The sequence below is a fragment of the Sylvia atricapilla genome, chromosome 8 (assembly GCF_009819655.1).
Source record: "Sylvia atricapilla isolate bSylAtr1 chromosome 8, bSylAtr1.pri, whole genome shotgun sequence".
Lineage (NCBI taxonomy): Eukaryota > Metazoa > Chordata > Aves > Passeriformes > Sylviidae > Sylvia > Sylvia atricapilla.
Window position 1 is genome coordinate 35,239,613 of NC_089147.1, and position 23,585 is coordinate 35,263,197.

The 23,585-nt window shown below is 41.1% G+C and overlaps 1 protein-coding gene across 2 annotated transcripts in view; it reads left to right on the plus strand.

The window, feature by feature from the left end:
* The window catches only part of CTNNA3 (catenin alpha 3), a 411,551-nt gene that overhangs the window by 284,327 nt on the left and 103,639 nt on the right, over positions 1-23,585 (plus strand). For both annotated transcript variants that reach the window (XM_066324417.1, XM_066324416.1), the window contains exon 11: positions 3,351-3,507. In XM_066324417.1, coding sequence (XP_066180514.1) covers positions 3,351-3,507 — 157 coding nt within the window. The remainder of the gene's footprint in view (positions 1-3,350; positions 3,508-23,585) is intronic.

The window sequence follows — 23,585 nt, forward strand, 5'->3', positions numbered from 1 at the left end:
CTTCTCTCAGCTTGTGTAATCACTGTGCTGTTAAACTTCGGGGACTGCTTTTCATTTGATGGAACGTAGAGAGTGTGATGTATCCTGGGCTTGATGATGACATTTGGATATTACTACTGTGCAGCTGATAATAGCAGATGCTGTCCTTGCCTAGGTTCTGCTTGCAAGTCCAAGCATTTATTTGAAAACTGGTGATTTAGCTCCTAGTGAAATGCCCCAGCAGTGAGCAGGAGTGGTAGCAGCTTTCTGGTAACCTGAATTGTGATATTTGTGTGCAGAAATACAAAGAGGGAAAAATTAATAATGAAATTAGAGCAGCCTAATATGCTGTAATAAGGGAGAATAAGGCTATATTTAATTAGCCCCTAACAAATGTTAACCTTATTTTAGATCAGAAAGCAGTGATGAAATAGGGACTTTGGATGAGTTTTGCTCTCATTGTTTCTTGAGGCCAATTCAGATGATAAATCTATACCATGGATGATAGTTGGAGTGAAGTAGAAAAGCTAATAAACTTCATGAAGCCTAAGAAAGTGGCATTTCCACTTGGTGCCTTGTTGATGAGTCTGAGTATGTGCCAGTGTGAAGTTTTCTTTTCCTTTTTTGATTTTTTTCCTTCTTTTTACAGGAGAAAAAGGTTTAAAATCTCCATTTTACTTATGTAATAATGTATGTCTTCAAGTTTGTTAGGCCAGACTGAGAGTTCACGATCTGAACCATGCATGTGGATCACAGCTTTGGGATGGGTACAGATAGAACAAGGCTAGCAGTAGACCTGTGCTTAGCCAAATTTCAGCAGCCTTGCTTGGCTCCTAGGCTCATTGATGTGGTCCCCACGCAGGACAAAGACATGGGGTGTGCAGTGTGCTCTGCAGTTTAGACATGACAGGATTTGGGTTTCTTTGCTATCAGTCTGAATTGTTCTAGGGTATCTTTTTCTGTGAGTTGTTCCCACACTTGTGGAAGCCGTGTTTATCAAAAGTGGAATTAGATCTTTTCTTAATAGGATATTAAGGGTTAGAGCAATTTACCAGGGAAACCATAAGGAACGGTGTCGCCTTTAATTCGGGATTAGCTGCCTTTGTGTAGGATGGACCTGATTTCACTTGTAGCTGCAAGTTTCCTGAGGAAAGCTTTAGGTGAGTGCTCTGGTTTGTGCTGTTGGTGTGGTTAGAGGTGCTGGAGGCAGCCTTGTGCAGCCTCAGCCCACCAGAAGTACCAGTGCAGTGGCTGTGATGTTAGAGCAGGGTGCCCACCTGCCTGGGCTGGAGTTACTGCTGGCTTCAGGACTTTATTTCCAAAGAGATCTGGAGTCATCAGGATTTCTAAATGCACCCATCCAATAAAGTCGGCTACATTCTGTAAGAGTTTTGGTGATCTTCCCAAGCACTTCACCTCTTTATTGCATGTGGCGAGACAAAAGTTGTTTTTTTTTTTTATCTTTGCCAAGATAAAAGGTGCTGGTTCTGGTACTGAAACATCTTTTTGCACAGTCTCATTGTTACTTTTGGCAGAGCTGACCTGGTGAATCTTCCAAAACAAAGAAGAAAATGCAGTCAGAAAAAGACTTTATTGTGTTTGATCAGAAATAGAGTTTGACTTTCAGGTAATATCTAATTAGAGGCTCAAACAGAAAAGTTAGAAATTGCCTGTTCAGTGTTTCAGACTTGATGGACACATTTTAAAACCTAAACTAGTTAGTGTGGTAAATCAAAACAGGACCAATGTGACCTAAGAATTATTGAGGTGAAATTTTGGGCCCCTGGCTTAGAAAATTGATCCTGTGAAATTGGATCAAGTGTGATAGGAATGAAAACAGTTAAAGCCTCAACTCCTACAAATTTCTTACTTTTAAAAGTGTTGAGGAAGCTGCTGTAGAGCCAAACAGAAATGGGCTTTTATATATTGCACTGCATGTGGAAAGTTATGTATCTTGGTATTGCTATTGAAATAGAGAAAGTGGAGGTGATACCTCTTATGCAACTGTACAGGGATAGGCACTGAATGGAGATTTTGGGTGTCTTGTGCATCCTAACAAAACGCATGATTTGGACAGAATTTGGACATGCTTAAAATCTGCTTTCCAAAATTTTCAAATGTTTAGAGTTAGAATTAGAAAAAATATTGATTGCAACTTGCCTCCCCACTTCTATAAAAATGTCCCCCAGTATGTAGGTGGTGTGCGAAAGCCTTGAAGCCTTTTGCTCCTGGCAGTATCAGAGCTTTTGCCTTTTTCCTGTGCTGTAACAAATCTTTGTTTCCAGGTCGAGAACCCAGCTGACCAAAATGGGGAAGGCAGAATTCTTGTCACTGCACCAGCATATTCTGATCTGTTACAGTATCTTGCAGAGTCTTTTTATGATTCTTGCAGGGGCCAATGTGCAATTTGAAGGGTTTCTTTCTATTTCAGAATGTGAAAGATAACTTGTCATATATTTGTGATGTTGTTTTTTTTTTTTTCTTTTCCTGCTGCTCTTCCTGTGCTTTTCAATTCTCTCCCAAGCCCAGCAGCAAGGGTATGCTGGTTTTAGTCTGTTTATGTTTCGCTTGGTTATTTTAAAATCCTTCCCCCTTGATAAATAAGCAGTATTCAGAAGGGGAAAAAAAGGGAATTGCAAGGTTAATGTTCAGCTTCTACCTGGCATACACATTAGTTTAATTTTAAAATGTTTGTGTATATAACATCACTAAACTTCCATATTAGGGGAAAAAACTCCGTCTCTAACTAACTGACTATAGAAAGAAACACTTAGGGATCCAGTGTTTGCGTCTTCAGTTAGTCTTTCCTGAAAGAGATGAAGTCTACCCTCTTCATGTGGATATAATTTCTGGGTTTAGTCTGAACTGATTCAGCACAACCAGTCTGCTGCTTTTATCTAGGTGTAATATGTGTTCTGTAGACACACCTATTGTTCTGGCCAAACCTCCCACTTCTCTGTGGCAGAGGCTAGTATTCTCTCTCTCAGTGGAAGCATCTATAACAAGCACTTGATGTTAAAGAGCTCAAACTCAGAACTGATGTTTGCTGTTCCGGTGTGTGCCTGAAGTGTGTGTGAGTAAAAACCTCCTTGTATTTGGTATCTTGCAAACTGTGATAGTGTGATTTTACAGCTAAAATCAGAGTGGTGGGATTTTGCTGTCCTCTTCCATCAGCTTCTTAGTTTATGAAGCTGAAATGGAAGTTGGCCTGAGAAACCTCTGACTGATATTTCTGCTTGAGAACAGAACCAAACGCTGAGCAAAGTTTTTGTTTGGAGAATAGGAATGCTGCTTTGCTGTGTGAAGTAGAACATAAGATTTGATTTCTAAAAAAATAATTACTTAGTTGGTTTTGTCTATTTTTGGTACAGGTTATTAATGCTGCTTTAGCTCTTGCTGCCAGACCAAAAAGTCAAGTTGTGAAAAACAACATGGAGATGTATAGGACTACGTGGGAGAATCACATCCGTGTTCTTACTGAAGCTGTAGATGATATAACGAGTATTGATGATTTCCTTGCTGTTTCAGGTACGATAATTTTCAGACTCTAGTTGTTCTTTTGTACGCTTTGAAAATTTTTCATCACTTTTCAATAAGAATCCAGTGGAAGATGAGGTTGTATAATGAGTTGTGAAAGTATTTCTGCTATTTCAAATGTCCTCACCCAGGGGATATTCCTGCTGGGCAGAAGTCCCTGGGGCCGACAGGGGCATGTGACAGGGGTCCATTTATCCATCCCCACAGCTTCATTTACCTCTGCAGTTTCAAATCCTCTCGGCAGCTGTGAGAAGTCTTCGAGGAAAGGAAGAGCACATCCCTGTGCATGTATCTTAAACAAGAGGTTCTTGTGATATCCTGTGTTCCGGTTACTGTGGAATGCACTGTAGAATTTCTGGAGTTTTTAGTGTCACAGATATTTGTCACACAAAATGTGCTTTTACAGATCTCATCAGTGAAGTGGCCTTGGGTAGTAAACTGTATTAACTGAGGCAGTGAGTATCTTCAGCATTTAAAAAGAAGACAAAACCCAGTTGCTTCACTTTTTGCAGTTTAAAGATCCCAGTTCTGGGGTAAGGTTCTGCCCTCACTGAGGAAAAGTAACAAAAGCATTTCACTTGCACAGTGCCTGTTTAGTGTGTTGCTCCTCCGAAAGTACACCTTCATGGGCATAGTTTGTATCGTGAAGCACATGCAAATTTGTATAATTCTACTTTTTTGATTTCTCTTAAAGGAGCATAACCTGGAAAGGAAGGAAAGGTTTGTCTCATGTGCCTGAGAAGTTGTTTAATTTCTGTGTGTCCGTGTGGTCAGTGGGCCTTGCTTGCCCATTTCTCTTTGGCCATGTCCTTTGGGCTTGTTTCCATTAGTTAGGACTGTTTGCTTTATGCAGCAGTACGAAGCATGAGTAGTTCTGCAGGTGTAAGTAATTTAAAACCCTTGTCAGTGAAGTCACAGCTAGGTTCATATTCCCAAGTTGTGCTTTGCTCATTAGACACGAGGGTAGACTCTTGCCTGAAAGGGGGCAGAGTTTGAGTGTCCATCGCTCTAAAGCTGCTTTGGTATTGTCACTGTGGGGACTGGCAGCTGCTGGAGTGGAGTCCCAGTAACTGAGTGGTGTCTGCTTCTTATGATCAGGGTGTGGATGTTACAGTGCAAACAGCATGAGCAGAGATGGTTGTTCAGGCCCTTGCAGGTCTGCTGATGTGGGATACAGAGTTTTCCTCAGGGCAGGGAAATCCTTCTTGCTTTACAAGGTCAGCTGTTGCACCTGGCAAGTGACTTAGGTCTGAGGGGAGAAGTGTGAGTTGGTTATTCACAGGTACTATGCTGTGTGTATTTCAGTGTCTTAGTGCAGAGAAGCATAACCTGAGAATGATTTTTCTCCCTGTGTAAATTAGCCTTTGATGGAAGTACTTTATGAATGTGCCTCTTGCTTATAGTGCAAATCTTCCCTGTTTCTGAAATTTCCTAAAATTTATGCAGGTGTTGCTAAAGATGTTAATAAAGAGATGAAACAAGTCAATTGCTAATAAATAAAATACATGAATCTCCTTAAAACTCAGGAGATTTCAGAGTAGGTTAAAAATCTTCTGTCAGATTAATTGAGCTAAATGATTACTTTTATCTCTACAGCTGTGATTCATTGAAACGGTGCATTTCAGTTTTTGGGGTTTTTTTTCTCAAAATTTCTTGGACTTGATTATTGGAATGCTTAATTTTATTCATTGCATAAAAGAAAAAATCTGTCTTGGTCAACTGCTCGTTTCAGAGAAGACTCCTGGCTTTTTTTTAATGTATTTACATTCTTTGGTTGAACACAGTTGAATGATTAACAACATTTCACAGTAAGTAAAAGCAGAAACTAATTCAGGTAGCACTGATGTGTAAGCCTACGTGCCGTGGGCTCCAAGAAAGGTGAACGTTGCTGTATTTGCTTTAAACTGTGTGTAGAACATCATCTCTAAGCTTTGGTAGAACCCTTCGGCAGATGTTAATTTAATTTGTTTAAACTTAAATTTAATAATAATAAGTGTCAGGCTTGTTTCTTAAGTGCTCTGTTGAAAAGATGTTTCTCTATGGCAATGTCACCTTTTTGCTTTGGGAAGGGTTTGTTGGGTTTTTTTGACTAGTTCATGTACAAAGAAGTAAATATTAGGAGTAATTGTAAAGAACAGTGCAAGTCACTCTTCGTTTATTCCACAGGGTATTAGCAGCAATACTGGGTTCTGAGGGATGAAATTGTTCATATACTGCTCTATCTAAATAGAAAGGTTAGAAGTGTAATAGAAGATGGTATCTGCTCTTTTTTGGAAATTACTCTGTAATTAGGAAGGATAATGTGCATTGAGGATTTTGCATTGTGTTGGAAAGCAGAGGAACTCCAGAGCTTGTATTTAATGGCTCTGTGTTTTCTACAGAAATTAGTATTGTACATCTCATGCCAACATGGGCATTCTGGGTGAGAAATACCTTTTTAAAGAACAGATTTCTTTCAAAACAGGTTCTGTGCTGCGCCGGCACGTCAGCTTCTCACATGTGAGTTGGAGTTGCTGAGTTTGCAGGTGCTGAGGGAAATGATGAATCCTGGAGTGTCAGAATTGCATTCAGATTTACAGGACACTTCTTAGGAAATACAGTAAACACACCTTCCCTAGTGGTTCTGGTGGTTCTGAGCCCTGCATCATACAAGATGCACTACTTTAAAGTTAATTTAAAATTTCTTCTCTGACTGATTGAGGGGGCAGTTATTTCTGACAATCAAGCCTGTCCCACTGGCACTCAGGGAAGCAGAATTGTGAGCATTTGGAAGGTTGGTTGGTTGATTTTTGTTTGGGTTTTTTTTTTGTTTGTTTGTTTTTGGTTTTGTGGTTTTTTTTTTTTTTTTGTTTTTTTTTTGTGGTTGTGGGGGTTTTTTTGTTTGGTTTTGTGTTCTTATAAATGACATCTAATAATAAACAAAATGCTGTTCTTTTTTTAAATGTATTGGTCTGCTTTTCCAATTTTTTTTATTTAGTTGTATATTTTTGCTATTTATGTATGATACTGTATTCAAAGGAAAACAGTTCTAAAGAAAAAAAAAATATGAAATCAGGTCTTTACAAGTGAAAGAGAGGTCTGATTGCAAATAGCTGAAGTGGAGGTCTGTTCCTTATAAAAGAAAGCATGAGTTAACGACTTGTGTAAAAAAAAAAAAGTACTTGTAATTATGAAATATTATAAATGATGATACTCTTGTTCATAGATTTGTTACACCTTGTAGGAACAGAGAACAGTCTCAGCCTATTGGTTTTGGATAGTTAATTTATGCAAGGAAGAATGTGGGTGTTAATCTTTACAACCCACTGACATTAAGTTTAAAAATTACTGTCATCCATTTATCATGATGATGTGAAGTCTACAGATTCATAAATTAAAGTGTGCTGTGGCATACGATGCATAAATTTCTAGGAAACTAGTTTTGTTATGCTTGTAATTGCATTCCTGTTGGTAAATCTGAAATTTTATCCTCAACTCTCTGCTCTTGTAAACTGACTCTTTAGTGTCTTCTCCCTCATACAGTTAGCCTGAAACAGAGTTTGAGGCTTGTTTCCTAATGTTGGTTCTTCTGTATTTTTTTACTATTCTTTTATTCAAAACTGCCTTAGCAAACCTAGTGAGTGTAGGTGGAAAATCTGAAACGTCCGTATTTCCTTCCTTTGTATGTCTGTTTTCTGCTCCTGGTGATGGTGTGTAATTGCCATGACGGGCTAATTGCAATTTAGAAGTATTGCAATTTTATCATGTGTTAGAAAAGACATGAAAAGACTTGGATCCTTCAGTCACTGTGGTGGTTTAGAATGGTTGGGATTGACAGCTTGGCTGACGAACGGGAGTGTTTCTACATCTCTGGAAACACAGTCTTAAATCACAAGTCCCAAGTGACTCGTCCCTTTTTCTTTTCCGGCCGGCAGTGAGGTAACATCATCTCATGAGTCGGGGTTTGGGCTGGGCCCCCTGGGGCCAGGCCTGCCATACCTCAGGGATGGCCCCTGCCTGTGGGAGAGCAATCGAGGCTGGCTGTGTCCCCTCTGTCCCCTCCCGGCCCCTCCGATGGGGAGAGGAGAAGGAAGACTGCAGACCAGCAGTCTGCCCTGCGCCAGGACCACGGTGGCCGTGCTCTGGGCCTTGGCTGCCAGAGCCAGTGGTCTGAAGGAGAAAAGACTTTTTAAGAACTTTTCTCCGGAGCCCCAGGAAGCTGCTCTGAGTTTAAATAGCTTGAAGCCTGACCAGGGGTGGAGAAGATTTCGTCTATCAGTGTTCTTGAGCCTGCGCTTTCCCTTCCTCTCTCCTGACCATCATCTGTGGCCTTGAGTCTGCTGAAGAAGAAAAAATTCTGAGCAAAGACTTCCACCTCCGTGGAAGACATTTGAAATGTAAAGAGAGAGAGCACCGAGAAAAAGTCAGTCAAAGAACTGAGAAAGACTATTTTGAAGATGGGATAGAGCAAGTGGACATTTTTGACTGGACTTCTCTAGATGTGAATTATGGAGAAATTGACTGGTTTTGTAATATCCTAATGTTGCTTGAGGGAACGCAAGTTCTAGCCAAAGGGTTGTGTATATTGATATACATGGGTTTTAATTAAGAGTTTTGATTAGAATTTATCCCTGGCTCCTGGGAAGAATAAGGAGGTTTCTGTTCCTTTTGAGAGAGAAGTGAATTTAGAGATGGAAGCGAATCCCTGTTTTGTACTAGAAAAGCATTCTTAAAATGATACCCCAAACACGTGGAAGCCCATAAACAGCGTGAAAAGCTGTTATATGGGTGAGACTGCACAGAATCTGCAAAATTCCAGGCGGTTGCAGATCTCTGAAAGCCACTCGTTTTCTTTTTTTTTTCCTTGTGGCATGTTCCCCATAACCCTAGAGAAGCTCCTCTCCCAAGGTGATGTAGAATCGTGTTTAAATGGTGAAAACTGACTGAAAATCATAGTTTTCTCTCTGTAGTGTGTGAAAAAGTAAACAGTTGGGGGGGGGGGTGGGAGGAGGGGTGTTTGAATGTCTCAGCAGATCTCATTTTTTGTCTTTTTTTTTTTCTTTCGTATGTATTAATAAAATCTATCTGTTCTTACTTTTAAGTTGTGCCTGTTTTGCCTTTTTTTTCTCCCAAAAATCCTATCTCCCAGCTGAAAAACAAAATTTGACGAATGTCAAACCACGACAGTCACAGAATTAACTTTTTCAAGGACCAAATAGGCAAGATCTGATGTATGTTTATATATGCAGAATTCTCAGGACCTGTGGGGGTTTTCCCCTTTCTGTTGTCTTCTTGCATGACTGACCACTCCGCTGCTTCTCTATCTTTCTCTTCATGTCCTTGCCCAAACTAAGACTATTTCATCAGCTGGGACTTCTCTTCAGCCTCCCCTGTGCTGACTTGAGTTTTGTTCTATCATATTTATAATATCTCAATGCTTAAATTCCTTTAATTGTAGCTCCTCTTATGCCAAAATAGAAGTGGCACGTTTTCATAAAAACATTTCATCTCTTTTCTCATTCTCCGCATGTATGAGTAAATCTGTCTTCTTCACGTCAAGTCCACAAATGACACAAAGCCTTTTCTGTTGAGGAAAGTGAAGTCTGTGCTCTCCACCCTTTTATACACCTTCTTAGAATACTATTTGTCTGAAGTGCATTTTATCCCTTTTAACTGCATCAGCATTTTAATTGAACTAATTTTTTTTTTTTTAAGGTAAATGCATTCCAAATAATGGGTAATAAGTCATTAGACACTGAGAGGGTTTTGTCTGATGTCCAGTTTGTTGTTTCCCTACCAGAAGTTCAGTTTGCTGCTCTTCACCTGGTGAAGTGATAGTGAGTGCAGTGACTTACACATCTGCCTCAGGTGAGGCTTTCTTTATGTGACGTAAACCTCTGCCATCAGAAACTACTTTTAATTCAAGGAAGGCAGCAAAAGATTGGATGTTACAATAAAGCTGTTGGAGAAAATCCTTTTCGTGAATGCAAAGAGTTTTACAGCAGTCAACAAGAACAAGAGCTAAGAGACCATGCTTTTGTTTGGTATCAGGGAAAGATTTCTCAGTTAAACACTAGCAAAATAATCAGGAGAAAAGGACCTACCTTATGTATTTTATCCACTGGTCTATTTCTAAAGATGTAATTTACTGATCACACAGAGGGAGCAAATACCCAGCTTCACTTCTTTCCCCTACATCTGTAGCTCCAGCTGTGAAGTCCCAGCTGCTGCTGCTGCAGTTTCTACTGCTGGGAGAGGTCTTCAGTAGTTGATTGGGGAAGAGTGGGTCAGGTGGGCTTTGACCATGTGGCATAGCATGTATGAAATGGCAGAGTTAAAGACTAACAGGAAGAAAGCTCTGGAGATTGTCTACTGAAGCATCTTGTGTAGAGCAGGGCCAACTTCCAACTTCCTACAGAAATTTAATTTGAAACTTCTTCAGTTATATGTGATGCAAATCTTGGTTTTATTTTGGTCTTAGCTATTATTGTACAACAAAACTTAAGCAATGCAACACTTAACTAGTATTAATCTACTGCAGTAAAATGTAAAAAATGTCTGCTTGGCAAATTCCTTCTCCTGGTTGCATCACTGAGAGAAGAATGAAGTACATCTGAATCGCGCTAATTAAGAGTTGATTCATGTAATTGTATTTCTGTTGCCTCAAGTTTGCCTGCTTTTCACCGTTTGCATTTGTTCTCACACAGCTTCAAGTAAACTCTGTATGTTTTTAGAATTGTTTACATATTTCTCTCCTGGGAGGAGAAAGATGATTGATGGTGATGTTCACCAACGAGGTCAAAGAGCTGGCTACCTGTGTAGCCAATTTTTGGCCTGCTTGTAAAAGGTATTTAAGATGGGAGTCAGAAAATAAAGTATAGAGCTTTCCTGCTTGACCTCCTGCTGCCTGCTTTGTTCTTTCGTGTCCCTAAGAGTGACATATTTCCCTAAGATATTTTTTTTGGAGGATGGAGAATGAGGACCTAGTGCTTAATTTTCTGTGTAGTACTAAATCAGGTGAACATTTTTAGAGAAGATCCTGACAAAAAAAACCTCTTGGTTTGTTGTACTAATTCATGGCTAGATTGCGCGGAAGTCAATTTCTGTTTGGTGATGTTCTTCTCCAAGCTGTTCCACGGTTTTAGGGTTATTTTTGGTTTTGGTTGCAGTCATTGGAAGAGCTACATGAGATGGACTTTTGTGTCTCAACTCTATTCCTGTGCGTATTGTTGATGTTTGTGCTGGTTTTGCATAGACTGGCGTTTAAAGAGGGTAAAAGCCACCTGCGGCGGTGATTTTTCTGGGAGAGGCTGCTGACAGCTTCCTCCATGCCTGACAGGGCCAATCGGCGACTAGTTTTGAATACTGACACCTTATTAAACTGCTACAAAGCTTTGTGAACACATGTTAAAAACGGAATAAACCCCGGGGAAAGCTCTCTTTCCTGCTGGCCTGGGAAGAGAGGTAATAAGCAGGTCCTGCTCCCTCCTGGCTGCGGGGCTGGGCCAGGTGCGTCCTGCTGGGCTCAGGCCCCTTCCTGGGAATGCTGCCAGGCTCTGGGCTGGGGCTGGCGGCTGCTGGGCAGGGGCAGGGAGGAGGAAGAGCCCTGTCTTGGGAGGGAGAGCCGGGCCAGCCCCCAGTGGGCAGGGGAAGGGGGCCCGGCCGTGGGCACGCCGCCGTGAGATCCCGGACACTTCCCCAGTGCAGCCGCCAAAGAATCCTGCACCGTGCCCAGCTCTGGGGCTGCTGCAGTCACCCTGCTGAGGGACTGTCCTGGTGCTGCCAGGCATCATGTGGCTGCGGCCAGGGGCGGCTCTGCAGCCCTGCAGAGTGGCCCTGCAGCTGGGATCAAATACGGCCGCAGCTCCCGAGATCCTGGCACAGCCCGAACCTACCACAGACCATCCCGACCCCTGCAGGCCCCACGCAAGATATGGACTCCTTCCATTAAACCTGCAAAGTGCTAATCCTCTCCGAGTGAGAGAAAAGGACAGGGTGAAGATGCCAAGGCCAGTGAAGGAGGATTCACATCCTGGATGGGAGGAGAGTGAGGAGGTGCCTTGGTTTTAGGCTGAAATTCTTTTCTGAAGTCATGATGATGGGCTGTAATATGCTAGAATATCCCTTTAAACAGTATGGGAGGAGGAAGTTTTTAAATTGCAGACATAAGCGAAGACATTTATGCTGAAGCAAGTAAATGTGAAAGTAGCTGTGATTTCATGAGAAGCTTGAACGGAGAGAAACAGATGAGATGAAGCTAAAGATCTGCCCCCAGAGAGAGAATATCTCTGTTCCCAGAGATGAAAATTATCTCAGAACTAAATAAAGAAAACCTTTGCTTTTGAACAGCTCATCCTTAAAATGGTACCCCCTGAGTTTACGTCGCCCATCATGCAGCTGTGGAAAGGCTGTGTGGGATGGGAGGGACTTCACAAATGCAGAGTCCTGGGCGGCTGCTTTTGTCAGAATTAAAGCCATGAGACAACTTTTTCTTGTGGAGAAGTTTCTGTGACACGGTGAAAGGGACTCCTCTCCCTAAAAGAACTGATGAAAGACTATTTTAGAGGTAATAAACTAACCTAAGTTCTAAATTTTGTCTCTGCGTGTGCCAGTGAGAAAGAAAAGAAACCTGTGGAGGGAGCAAAAGTGTTTTGAAAGTTTTATTCTGATTCTTATTAATTTTCTCCCTCTTGTACTTAGGTTAATAAAGTTTTATTTATACCCTTTAAATTTTGAGCCTGCTTTGCTCTTCTCCTAATCCTATTTCACAGCAGAAAAAGAGTAAATAATTCTAGTGGGTGCTCAACCCACCACATTAATTGCTTGATTGTCCAGAAAACAAAAATGTGGCAAACCAAAACCACTCCCATGTTCCTCGTGGGCTTTTTGTTAGTCTGTTGGTGATTGATGGCATAAAATAGCTGAATGAAGTTTGTGCAGTTCTTCACTTGTATTCCTCTGGGCTCGGGTACCATTGACTGTACCGAGCAGTTCTCAGTCTTGCCAAACTTCATCTTTCATCCTTAAGAGACTTTAAGTTAGACAGTTGCAGGCTTTTCATGTAATAGTCTCTGCATTGGCGTCAAGCCAGTGTTTGTTACAAATCATAACTTTTTAAAGAAAAGTAGTTCTTAAATAGGTGGTTTTATTTTTTCTTACCAAGTCTGATGAGCCTTTCTTCCTAAATACATTCAGGAAGCTAAATACTTTTCTAAGCTTAGTCTCCCTTGTTTTTCTTCGGTACTCAGTAGACAGAGAGGTTCATTTTGGGAGACTCGCTGCTTGTTCTGGATGATGCAGTCATTCCCTCCTAAATAGAGAAAACGCTGGCTGAGACTAGACTAATATAAAATGTTATTAATACTCCCCTTGATCTTCCAGTCTGATGCATTTCCTGTTGGTAGCTAGGTTTTTTCAAATATGTTGCAGATGTGTAGCATTATCCAATTTTGTACGATAGAGGCAGACCTTTCCTCTATTTCTTCAAAATTACTTTGCATCAGTCATTTAAAAAAAAATTCTCATGTCCACTCAGTTCCTCTGCCTTTTCACATCCCTAAATGCAATTACATGCAAGTACTCTCCCAGGTTTTATAATATTCTCTGAACATCACACAGCCTTCCTTATCTCTACTCTGTGGTAGTTACTCTGCTGTTGAACGGTGCTTCATTATCTGGTGTCACACTCTGTACAAAGGTGTTCTTAAGAAATAACTTTCTTGATGCTGCCTGTCCTGTAAATGGGATCATATTCATTTATCCATGACTGTGTCCTAGTCTACTCAGTGCTGGGTGATTTTTTTTCCCCAGAACCTCAGATAATCTGAAAGAATAATTTATAGTTGCCATAGGAGGCAGGCAACAGGATGGAAACAGGCCAAGATATGAAGAGGGTGTTAATGTCTTTTTGTTACATTTAATAGGAGGAGAAAGCTCTGGGGTTTTAGTATAAAACCCCTTTTTCTTGTTTGCAACAAAACCAGCAAACTTCAAGCTAAAAATAGCTTTATTTGACTTAATTTTTGGCATTTGAGAGAGGAGGGTACAGAGCAGCAGAGGTGGTTAACATTCTTGTCTGTTCATTGGGTCTGCTAACCAATGGTCCTGCTTCTTTTAGGATCTGTGACGGTTCCCGTGATGGTCACACATCAGCAAACTGCATCCAAACTAAAGTGGTAGTTACTCTGGAAAAGCCTGGCCATCCCTCCTAATTCTTCTCATATTCCATTGGAAGTTTTACATATACTTAGAAATTTATTTAATGTGAACCTCTGAAATTCGGGTTAAAAGTTCTGAGAAGTTCTGTGCAGTGTTATAGCATTTTGAAGTCTAGAAACAATGCATTTTGCAAGTGATTTCTCCTCATTTTATTCCTAAATTTGCTCGGTTCTTTAGTAGTGTACATTTCCATTGAAAATTTCTCATTTCCTTCCTCTCCCACCCCAAAATCTTCTCCTTTTTCTTTGGACATTTATATTCTAAAACTTACAGTGTCATTCCTTCCTCATTTTTTTATTAAATCCAAATTAAAAAGCCTTCTGCAAGGTGCCAATAGGTGTGGGTCAGGCTTTAATTTTAATCCTTTGCTAATTTAGGAGAGCCATTTGCAAACGGTGTATGACATCTCTGCCTTTTTATTGTGCTGTGGTTTTATTCAGTGATTCAGGAATTAGTGTTCATTGAGCTGAACAACGACACTGAGTTTTGTTTTGAGCATTGCGGAAGGGGAGTCTGAGGTTATTGCAGTTCTGCCCCTCCGCAGGCACAGCTTTATGTGCTTTGCTGGACACTTGAGTTTTGTCAAAATACACAGTTCTGCTCAAGTCAGATGCAAAGTGTTGGCTGTAATCCAGGCTAATCAGATTAGATAATGTAATACTGCAGTAGTTCTAATCTTTGTGGATGCTGAAATGCTCTTAGTCTGGACTCCAAGACTGGGAGATCTAAGGGGCTCCCTAGTAGGGCTTGTTTGTAGATCCAAGATCAGCCTTCTTTTAACTTGGTGACATTGCTACATCTTTTATTGTGTTAAAAAACTAGCACTTGATGAGTAGCACTTCTGCGTATGGTAAGGCCAGGTCTCAGCATAGAAGTATTAATAGCATTAAGTTTTAGCTTTTTACCAGGCTCTGTTTCACACCTCTTTGGACAGTTGCAGTCATTAAGATGGCAATCTGGGCAGTTAAGTCACTCAAACTGCAAAATCCACTGTAAATACTTGGGCAGGGAGTAAGGGAATGGTTCAGATTTCTGTCTCGCTTATTTCTCTTGATATAATTTGTTTTCTATCAGTGATTTAAAGTTCTGGTTCACTTTTCCAGTCCATGTAGCATGTTTGCAGATGAATACATCACAAAAATTGCCAGTTACAGATTCACCCTTAGCATAGCCACGGAAATCATGGGGAAAAAAAATCCCAAACCAACAAGATGCTGTTCAGAGACTTAAGATTAAATTCACTGTTTTCATGCTGGCGTTGTGGCACCTGCAATAGCAAAATACCATGCCTTGCTTTTTGTAGGAGAATAAACATAAGAATCTAAGTAGAGATGCATTTAATTACAGTTCCAAGAGGAGGGTAATTTACACTCTGGATTTCAATAACTTTTATATCAAGTTTGTTCAGCCGTGCTGTAATGTGCTTCGGGATAAATATGAATTTGCTAAGCTTTAAGTAGTCAGGCTCCCTCTTAATAGTTCTCCCATGGCTTGTAAGAAAAAAGCCTTGAATTTTCCCTTTTTTATCAAGACTAATAGCTGCATCTGTGTGTCACTGAGCATGCAAAGGTTGTTGTTGCTGGTGCAGCTCTTGGCTGTTAAAGACCCACCTGGAAATTCTGTCAAAACCATTATGCTGCTTTGTCCTCGCTGGGAATAGCCTCTGCTTTTCCCTGCTCTTTCTTTTAATCTCTTCTTCTTCCATAACATTGTAATAGCTGCCACTTCAACAATGTAGGGATGTATCTTGTGGAGGAGTAGGAGGTTTGGTAGTGCTGCTTACTAAAATGGGTATTTTTAAATGACAAGAACTATTTTTTAGGGACAAGAACTATTTGCAGCATTTTAGATATATCTTTACTACCACCTATTCTTTGGGAGATCACAGCATTATTTCCCTTTAATTACTGTTGAGCTAGGGTGCTTCTAGTGTTTTCTTAATTGACTTCAGAAATTTCTATGCTCTACTATAGTAACCAATTTATAGGTCAATATTTTGTATAGGCTCAGGGGTTTTTTCACTACACATTTGAGTTCATCGACATTGAACAGGCTTGCTTAATTCACTGATCAGTTGGTGCTGTGATACCATCTTCAGTTCTTTGTTGTCAGCTTTCGCTGCCTGGAATGAGAAAAGACAAGAAAAATTCCCTCCTTCCTTACTTTAATACTCTCCTTTTATATTACTTTTGAAAGCACTGAATTACACTGTTTCAGAGCCAATCCCTGTGGAAATGCTGGCTTACAGAGTTGTCTGCTCGTTTGTGCCCCTTGTTTTTGTCTTCCATGAGGAGTAAGAGCAGTAGAGCTGTCCTTTACCCTGTGCTAGCTCGGAGCTCTCCAGGAACAGCAGCTGAAAGCGTTTTGGAAATCCAGCGTACAGTTAGCTGCAGTGCTTATCTCACTCTTCACTGGTGCCTCCAGGTTGTGATACACAGCTTTCTACTCTGCTGAGCTACTTGGACTCTTCTCAAGTATGTGGTATTCCTGTCTCTCTCTGTTGTCTTTTATACAGTAGTTTATACCACTTTGCCAGCAGAAATACTAAACACAGCTTTCTGATTGCCCTGATTCCTCCCAACTGCCTCAGAAACTACCACCATGGTTTTCTTACTCTGTTATTAAGATAAATAGAACTTCATACGCTGTGTGTCACAAGGCATAGATCAATGAGTCATTTTCAGTTCTCTTTAGAGGAATGCCTTCTTCCTGGAGATTTGTTGATGTCAGGGATCCATTTTGCTTTAACTGAAAATCACGTGTTGTCTCCTGCCTCTCTTGGATATCCATGTCCTGTATCCTTGCCTCAGAAGCATGGATACAGTCCTGATACACTAGTTTAAATGCAAATTGCTCTTGCAGCACTCCTGGCCTAGACCCAAGGGCAAACATTATGGTGTGTTACACTTGTTAGGCGGTGGATGTGTTTTTAGGGGCTGGCTGCTTGGTTAGATATGCCATGTCCTTGCCACTGGATCTTGCCGTGGGCCACAGGCTGATTTTGGGAACCATTCTGGCAAGTGTTGGCCCATGATAACCTGCTATTTGAAATTTGTATTTTCTAAATCAAGATTTTCTGCACTTGTTAGTGAAGTTATGGGAACATTTTAGTGGTAAACTTCTGGACAGCTGTAGAGGGTAAGAGTGAATGGGATGTATGAAGTCACTAAGCAGGTAGGCAGGACTGAGGAGCTGGGTGGTGCAGTTCAGCAGTGGACTTGACCTTTTGATGACTGGAGGTTTCCATTCAGAAACTGAAATTTTGTACTGAATTCCTGCTCTGTTGTTACTGAATTTCAGTAAGTTGTTGCTGAGACCTTGTTTGCTGTGAGCTTCATTTCTCATCACAAGCTTTGCAAACTACTGTCATCTTCCTCAGAAGTTTTGATGGCTGATGCATTTGGAATTGACTGTGTATGGGATTTGGCTGAGTTGAGATTTGGCAGCCTTCGAGGCATGCTCTAAGATGCATGGGTTTGATGCAGATTTGGATTAATTTTTTCTGTGTTTATTTCCTAAAGGGCTGCTTGCTAATGGCTTTCCAGCTGCAGTTGTGGCAGTGGCTTTTAATGATTTTGTGCAGCTTTGCAGGAATTGATTTGCTTGCTTTTTGTAATGAGGCCTACTGGAAACATACACGAGTGTTCCCAAGAACTGGTATGAAAATAAGCACAGCCAAAAGATAAGGGAAGATTTTGGTCAATGGCATTAAGAGTTTGAGGTGACAGTGCTACTGTGGTGCAGAATGCAGGACTCTGTTGTGAGGATAAGATACAAAATCTTTGTCTGGGACAGCAGGTACTACAGCTGTGTTGTAGTTCTGAAACTGGAGTATGCTTTTATTACTGCAAGCAGCATGTCAAATCTGTCCTTTCAAAATGAAACGTGAGAAAACAGACTTGTATGTGTGCAGAAGGTGAGCAAAATGATTGTTGAATGTGAGGTGTTCCCTGAAGGTCCCCTCTTGTGAGCCTGTTCTCATGCACTGGTATACCAGTGAGGTTTTCTTAATCCAAAGGCAGCCTACCTTTGGGACCTGCAGCAGCCGGATAGCACGTGTGCTTGTTTGCTACAAAGCTGGGAACCCTTAGCACTTGGGGGAGAGAAAAGGAAGCGTGAAATCAAGGAGACTTCTCCTTGAGTATGTAGGGTGCACGAAGTCTCACTTACGCCCTGACTTCTGTTATGTGTAAGTTTAGCAGATACCTCAGTTTTAGTCCCAGAAACTTGGTTTGATGGTAGTGTAAGAAAACATAAAACAAAACACACCTCCCAAACTTAGGTCCTGCGAAACCCAAACAAGTTGAAAAGCAGCCAGCGGCAGCACTTGTCTTCCACCAAAAGCAAAAATGGTACCAGCTTAGACTTCAGTGGGAAAACTGATCTAATGAAGAGGCAGCCTTTCTCTGCAAGTGAGAGGTAAATTTTTAACTGCAAACAGCACAATTTGTAAAAGGAGTGCCCATCCACTAGGAAAACTGACAAGTTTGTCACAGCTTAAGTTACCATTTCTGTAGGGAGACTTGGGAGTTTTCTACCCCAATTGTCTCTTGTCAATGAAATGTTTTTTATCTGTTAACCCTTGCCCCTCTGTGCATTGGTTGTTGCATCAAAAAGTATTATTAGATGTTGAAAAGTGTTATTAGGTGTTGATCACATGCTTACTATAGCAGGTGGATAACTAACAAAAGAATGTTATCATAAACTCAGTATTTTCACCTGAGCAATTCTCTCGGCGTGGCAGATGGCTATTATCTTTTAACAATATTTTGCAGACCAATGAACTAGCCACCATTTAACATGGTAGTCTGCTTTGTTGCACACACTGTGGAACAGGTAACACAGAGCTCTCCAGTTTCACACCCCTGATCTCACAGAAGGAAATCGATATATTATCAAGTTTGTTAATTCTCTCCTCTCCCCTCCCGAGGAAATGAAATCTTTAGAAGGTGACAAATTGTTCAAACTTCCAGCTGATGCAAAGACAGACATTGAACATTCCCTAGTAATTGCAAATTTCTTCTTCTGCTGATTGGTCCAAACTGAGAAGATTGCCAGCTCTTCATTCTGTAGCATTTGCCCTGAAATCATGAACTAGGTTATCAGCTATGCATTGATTTGTAAGATAGGTGCTATGAACTATTTCACTGTAATCTGGCTGGGTATTTCTCTCTTCCAAAGGCTTTTCATTTACAATGAGATAAGTCTCAGTGTAATTCCTGGCATAAACTAATTCCTTCAGATAAACCCTTACTCAGAGAACATTGCTTTTGCCATTTTAGACTGAAAGATCTATGATTTATCAAGGCCTTTCTGAGTTTTTAAGAGATAATTTCATGAAGTTAGGCAATATTTTAGCTAGATTTGGATTCTGAATACAAAATTTAGAAAGCAACAGTAAATTTTTTGTTTCCCAGCCACAGAAGGGCAGAAAACAAATCTATTTATGCCCTGTTTAGGGCCAGCTCATATTTCACCTAGGGCAATAAAAATGCAGACTTCAGTTCTTCCCTTTTGGCAGAGCAAATGATATGGAAAATTGAATCTTAAATTTCATAGCATTGAGAATACAACTTTGTTTTTTATTTTTTCTTTATTTGTAGCTTCTATCTGCTTTAATTAATGGGGTGTTTAAGCAATTCTGCATTGAAAACAAGCAGGCACGTGAGGCACAAAATACCAAGCAAAGGCTTGTGGAGCATTTTTAATGTGACGCAGTCCTCTGCTTATGTGCTGAAGAAGAATGCTTTCCTGTAGTTCAGCATTGTCCTGTAGACAGTTTCAGCAGGCTGCTGCAAAAACAATGGCGGTGAAGAAATAAAGGAGCAAATTGCCAGGAAAAGTCTCTCCCCTTCTGTAGTTCATCTCCTGGAAAAAGAAACCTTCCAGAATTTTTACCTGAGGTTTATAAAAGTGACAGAAAGGGAAACTGTCTGCTGTATTTTTTTTGAGAGAGAATGTTCTGAGGAGAATAATGAATTCTCTGGCTGTGCATTGCTGCTGGAAATGAAGAGAGCAGGCCCAGAGTGAGTATAAAGAAAATGGTTATCCTGTGTAATTTTTGAGCTGCCTGCCATATACTAAAGGGAAAATGTGACAGGATTTTTTAAGGCAAATAATTCTCCATTATCCAGTAGCTAAAATGAAGAGTGAAAAGTAATTATTATGTCTGAGATAACAAGCTCAAAAGAAGCGCCTAAGTTAAGGCTGCCAGTCGGTGGCAAATGTTCTGAACAATTGTATGTCAAAGTCTGTAAAAGACCTTGCTGATGTGGAAGAGGCGTGTTCCTGTCATTTGGGGAGCCTGGTATGCCCATGCTCTTTTTTGGCTGGCAGTTGTTACTGTTCTTCCCTCTCTGTCACAGAATCCTAAAGCCATTGTGGTTGGAAGGTATCTGAAGGTTTAGTCCATCCTGCTGCTCACAGCTGGCTCTGTATTGTATTCAGACCAAGAACAACCTCTTAGAGTTCTTTATTCTGGTGAATCCCATTATCCTTGCAGTGATTTCCCATCTCTCCCGCCCCAGTCCTCAGCAGCTTCATTTTGACTCTCACTGCTCATTTACCAGCCTCCCACTGGAGAAGTGAAAACCCAGAGTCAGTTAACCTTTTAATGCAGAATTAAGATTACGTGGCAGTTGCATTCACTAAAATTTAAATACCTAAAAAGCATTGTCAGAGGAGAAGGATGTCTGCTGATGACCTCATGGCTTCTTGGATCTGTCTGGAAGCACTTTAAATGAAATATTTACACCTAATACACTATTAGGTACCTTCGGAGCAATTTAGCAAAGCTGGGTGTATAAAGCAGGTTAGTTGAAGTAGAACTTGCTATGGAAGAGGAAATGGGGACTTTTTATCTGTCCCCACATTTGTGAGCAGATTTAGGGGATCGTAGAATTATAGAGTGGTCAAGGCTGGAAGGGGCCTTGAAACCCATCTAGTTCCAGACCCCTGCCTCGGGCAGGGACACCATCAGCTAGTCCAGGTTGCTCGTGTACAATGAGAATTCCGACATAAATAACTGCACATTGAAGTATCAGTCTCCCTTCTGTAGTTGAGACAGAAAAAGCTTTCCTAGTCTGGTTTTGACAGAAAAAAGTTTACTGCCTCCCGTTGGCCAAATGGCGTTCTGGTCATTGTTATTAATGTGGCCAAATGAAGGTTGAAGGGGTTTATTTCCATTGTAATTCATGAAGTTGAAGTTGATGAATCTGTTAAGAAGGTGAATTACCCTCTTGGAAGAAATTCTCTCTTTTTGGTTATAGCTACTTTGGTGAAGAGAATGTTCTTCTAGGAGAGAATTGTTATTAACGTCATAATTACCTGGGTTATCAACATAACAATTACTGAGGTTCATAGCTGAGGCATGGCTAGTCTGAATGAAATTTGCTGTGTTCATTCTGGAATTTAGTATCAGTTGAAAAGGACTGGGAGGGTATATTGCAAGCCCAGTTTGTGATTTCTAAGGATTAAACAGGAATGCTCTATTTTATTTACTCTTCATTGTCTCCTCTCTCCTGTCCTGCTACCATTTCCAATTCCTTGTTTTTCCCTTCTGGTTTTGCAGAGTCAGCAGCATGTTGCAGAGTATTAATACATAAAAAATTCTATGTTGCCTCTGTAAATTAGAGGGGAAGTATGACCCATCTCCTGTAGGATTAAAATAAAAACAGAGCGAAGTGTTCTTAGGTGATTGTAGCCAGAGAAGAGAAATGGGCATCTCTGAGGCCCAGGTCCTTGCAGACCTTTACAGGTGGGTGTGGAGGACGAGGTGGATTGTTCTAGAATCAGTAATGTCTTCAGCTGACATAAGAAGGGTGTGTTTAAGAGGACTGGGCCAAGTGGAGGGGCTGGGCCGTGGCTCTGTGAGTACGAGTCACCCCTGCTTGTTCCTGGAGGGAAGTGTTTCCTTGGGCGTGCAGCCCAGGGAACAGCTCAGCTCTGCAGATGGACAAGTGACCGCTGCCCAGCTGCATAGGTGGGCATTTTTGCTTTTTGTGGCTTCCCTTTCTCTCTGTCCTATCCCAGTGCTCATGTTTGTGGTTGTCTTATCTGCCTGTACTCTCTGCAGATCCTTACCTAGATCCGGGCTGGCCTGTGTGCTTCTACAGGAGACTCCCTGTTTTCAGCGCTCTCGGAGCTTGGCTTGTGTAAAGCTTTAGGAGAGGAGAGGCACTGAAACACCCGAGAGTCTGAGCTGGAGCTTCCTGCATTTCCCCAAGGTGCTGGAATACATCTGGATGCCGACCATCCTGAAACCTGTCTGTAGGCTGGATTTTGTGCTCACAAAATGGAGGGCAAGGATTGAAGCAGAAGCAGTTAGCTTCTCAAACCAACCAAATCTTATTGTATTCACGTTAAAAGGAGTGAGGGAAAGAGATTAAACTCTGGAAAGGATTAATATTACTGTAAGGTTCTCACTCATGCAGGGAGAGAAATTTTCTGTAATCTGAAACCTTTATCAGCTAGTTAAACTGATAATTTTGGGCTGCCAACTCTGTAATTAGTAGATACTTATTTAAGAGATTTTTATACTTTCTTGCTGTTTAGGTGGTGATGTGGCAGAGAATTTTGGGTGGGCTTGGTTTTACCGTGTGGATTGGGTTGTTTTTGTTGATGGTTTTTTCCTGTGAGTTTTTTGTTTGTGGTTTTTTTGTTTAGCTTTTGTGAGTTTAGATACTGACATTTTAGATTCATTCATGCATATGTGAATGAAAACCTTAAGGAGATGCTGCCAACTCAATCAATGCTTTGTTCACCCTAAGGTAAAATCAGGAAGAAATATACACTTCAGTTAGTATTTTCTGGGAACAGAACTGAAGCCAGTGTTTCAGACTACAGGTTGAAGTTTGTAAAAACATGAAAAGTCGTGTCTCTTTTCCTTGAAAAATAATCTGTAGGGCCTTGCACAGATAATGGTAGATCCTGAAGAACATTGCCTAGGGGGACACCTTTATGCTATTCCCTCTATTCTCTCCTCACAGTCATCTTCCATCCTTTCCCTTCTGTTGTCTTCTGGCTTTTGGCTTGCAGCCTCCAGCTCACTGCTAGAGACAGACACCATGTTTCTGTCTTACGTCCTGTGGTACTGGATACTCCTGGATTTTACCTTTTTTTTCCAAGTTAGCCTGCAGTTTCCTGGACCAGCCTGGCAGATTTTATAGACATGTTCCTTCAGGAAAATCTGTCCCATTAACATGAGGCATACATGTTAACTCAGGAGGCTTCTCATGTATGTGCTTGATCTTTCTTGGAATCACAATTCCTCTTTCCAGAGGGAGGTTATAGGTAAACAGTGCTGAAAATGTCTGCCACAAAAGAATAATAAATTCATTTTCTGTAACACTTAGGAACAACAGCATTTGCACCCACTTGTCTGCATCAGTTAATTTCTGGTCTTCATAGGGAGTTTCTTCAAATGTTTCCCCATGCTCATAATGGAGAAACTATTTTTCCCCTTTTATCAGATCCCAAGTTCCCTTTGCTTTCCTGTCTATTATTTGTCCAGCTTGTCAGGGTTGGCCCGGGTGTCAGCCCTGTCCTCTGGAGTATGAGTCAGCTGGCTGTGGGGTCGAGAGCAGACCCCACAGACCTCTAGAGCTGCCCAGGATGTGTTCTCTGGCTGCCCTTTAAATGGGCCCAGTCTCCTCGTCCCCCATCCTGAGCAGCAGCTGTCCTGCTTTGTCCAGCTGCCTGCTCCTCAGTGAGCCTGCTTGATTTGCCCCAGTAGTAAATCAGTACTGTTTTTCCCTAATAATCTTGTCCTGCTGCCTGGAAGTGTTTTCCTTGAGGTCTGGCTCTATAATTTTTACAGGAATTGAGGTGAAGCTTTAGCCCAGAGCTTTCTGGATGCTCCTTGCCTTTTAAGC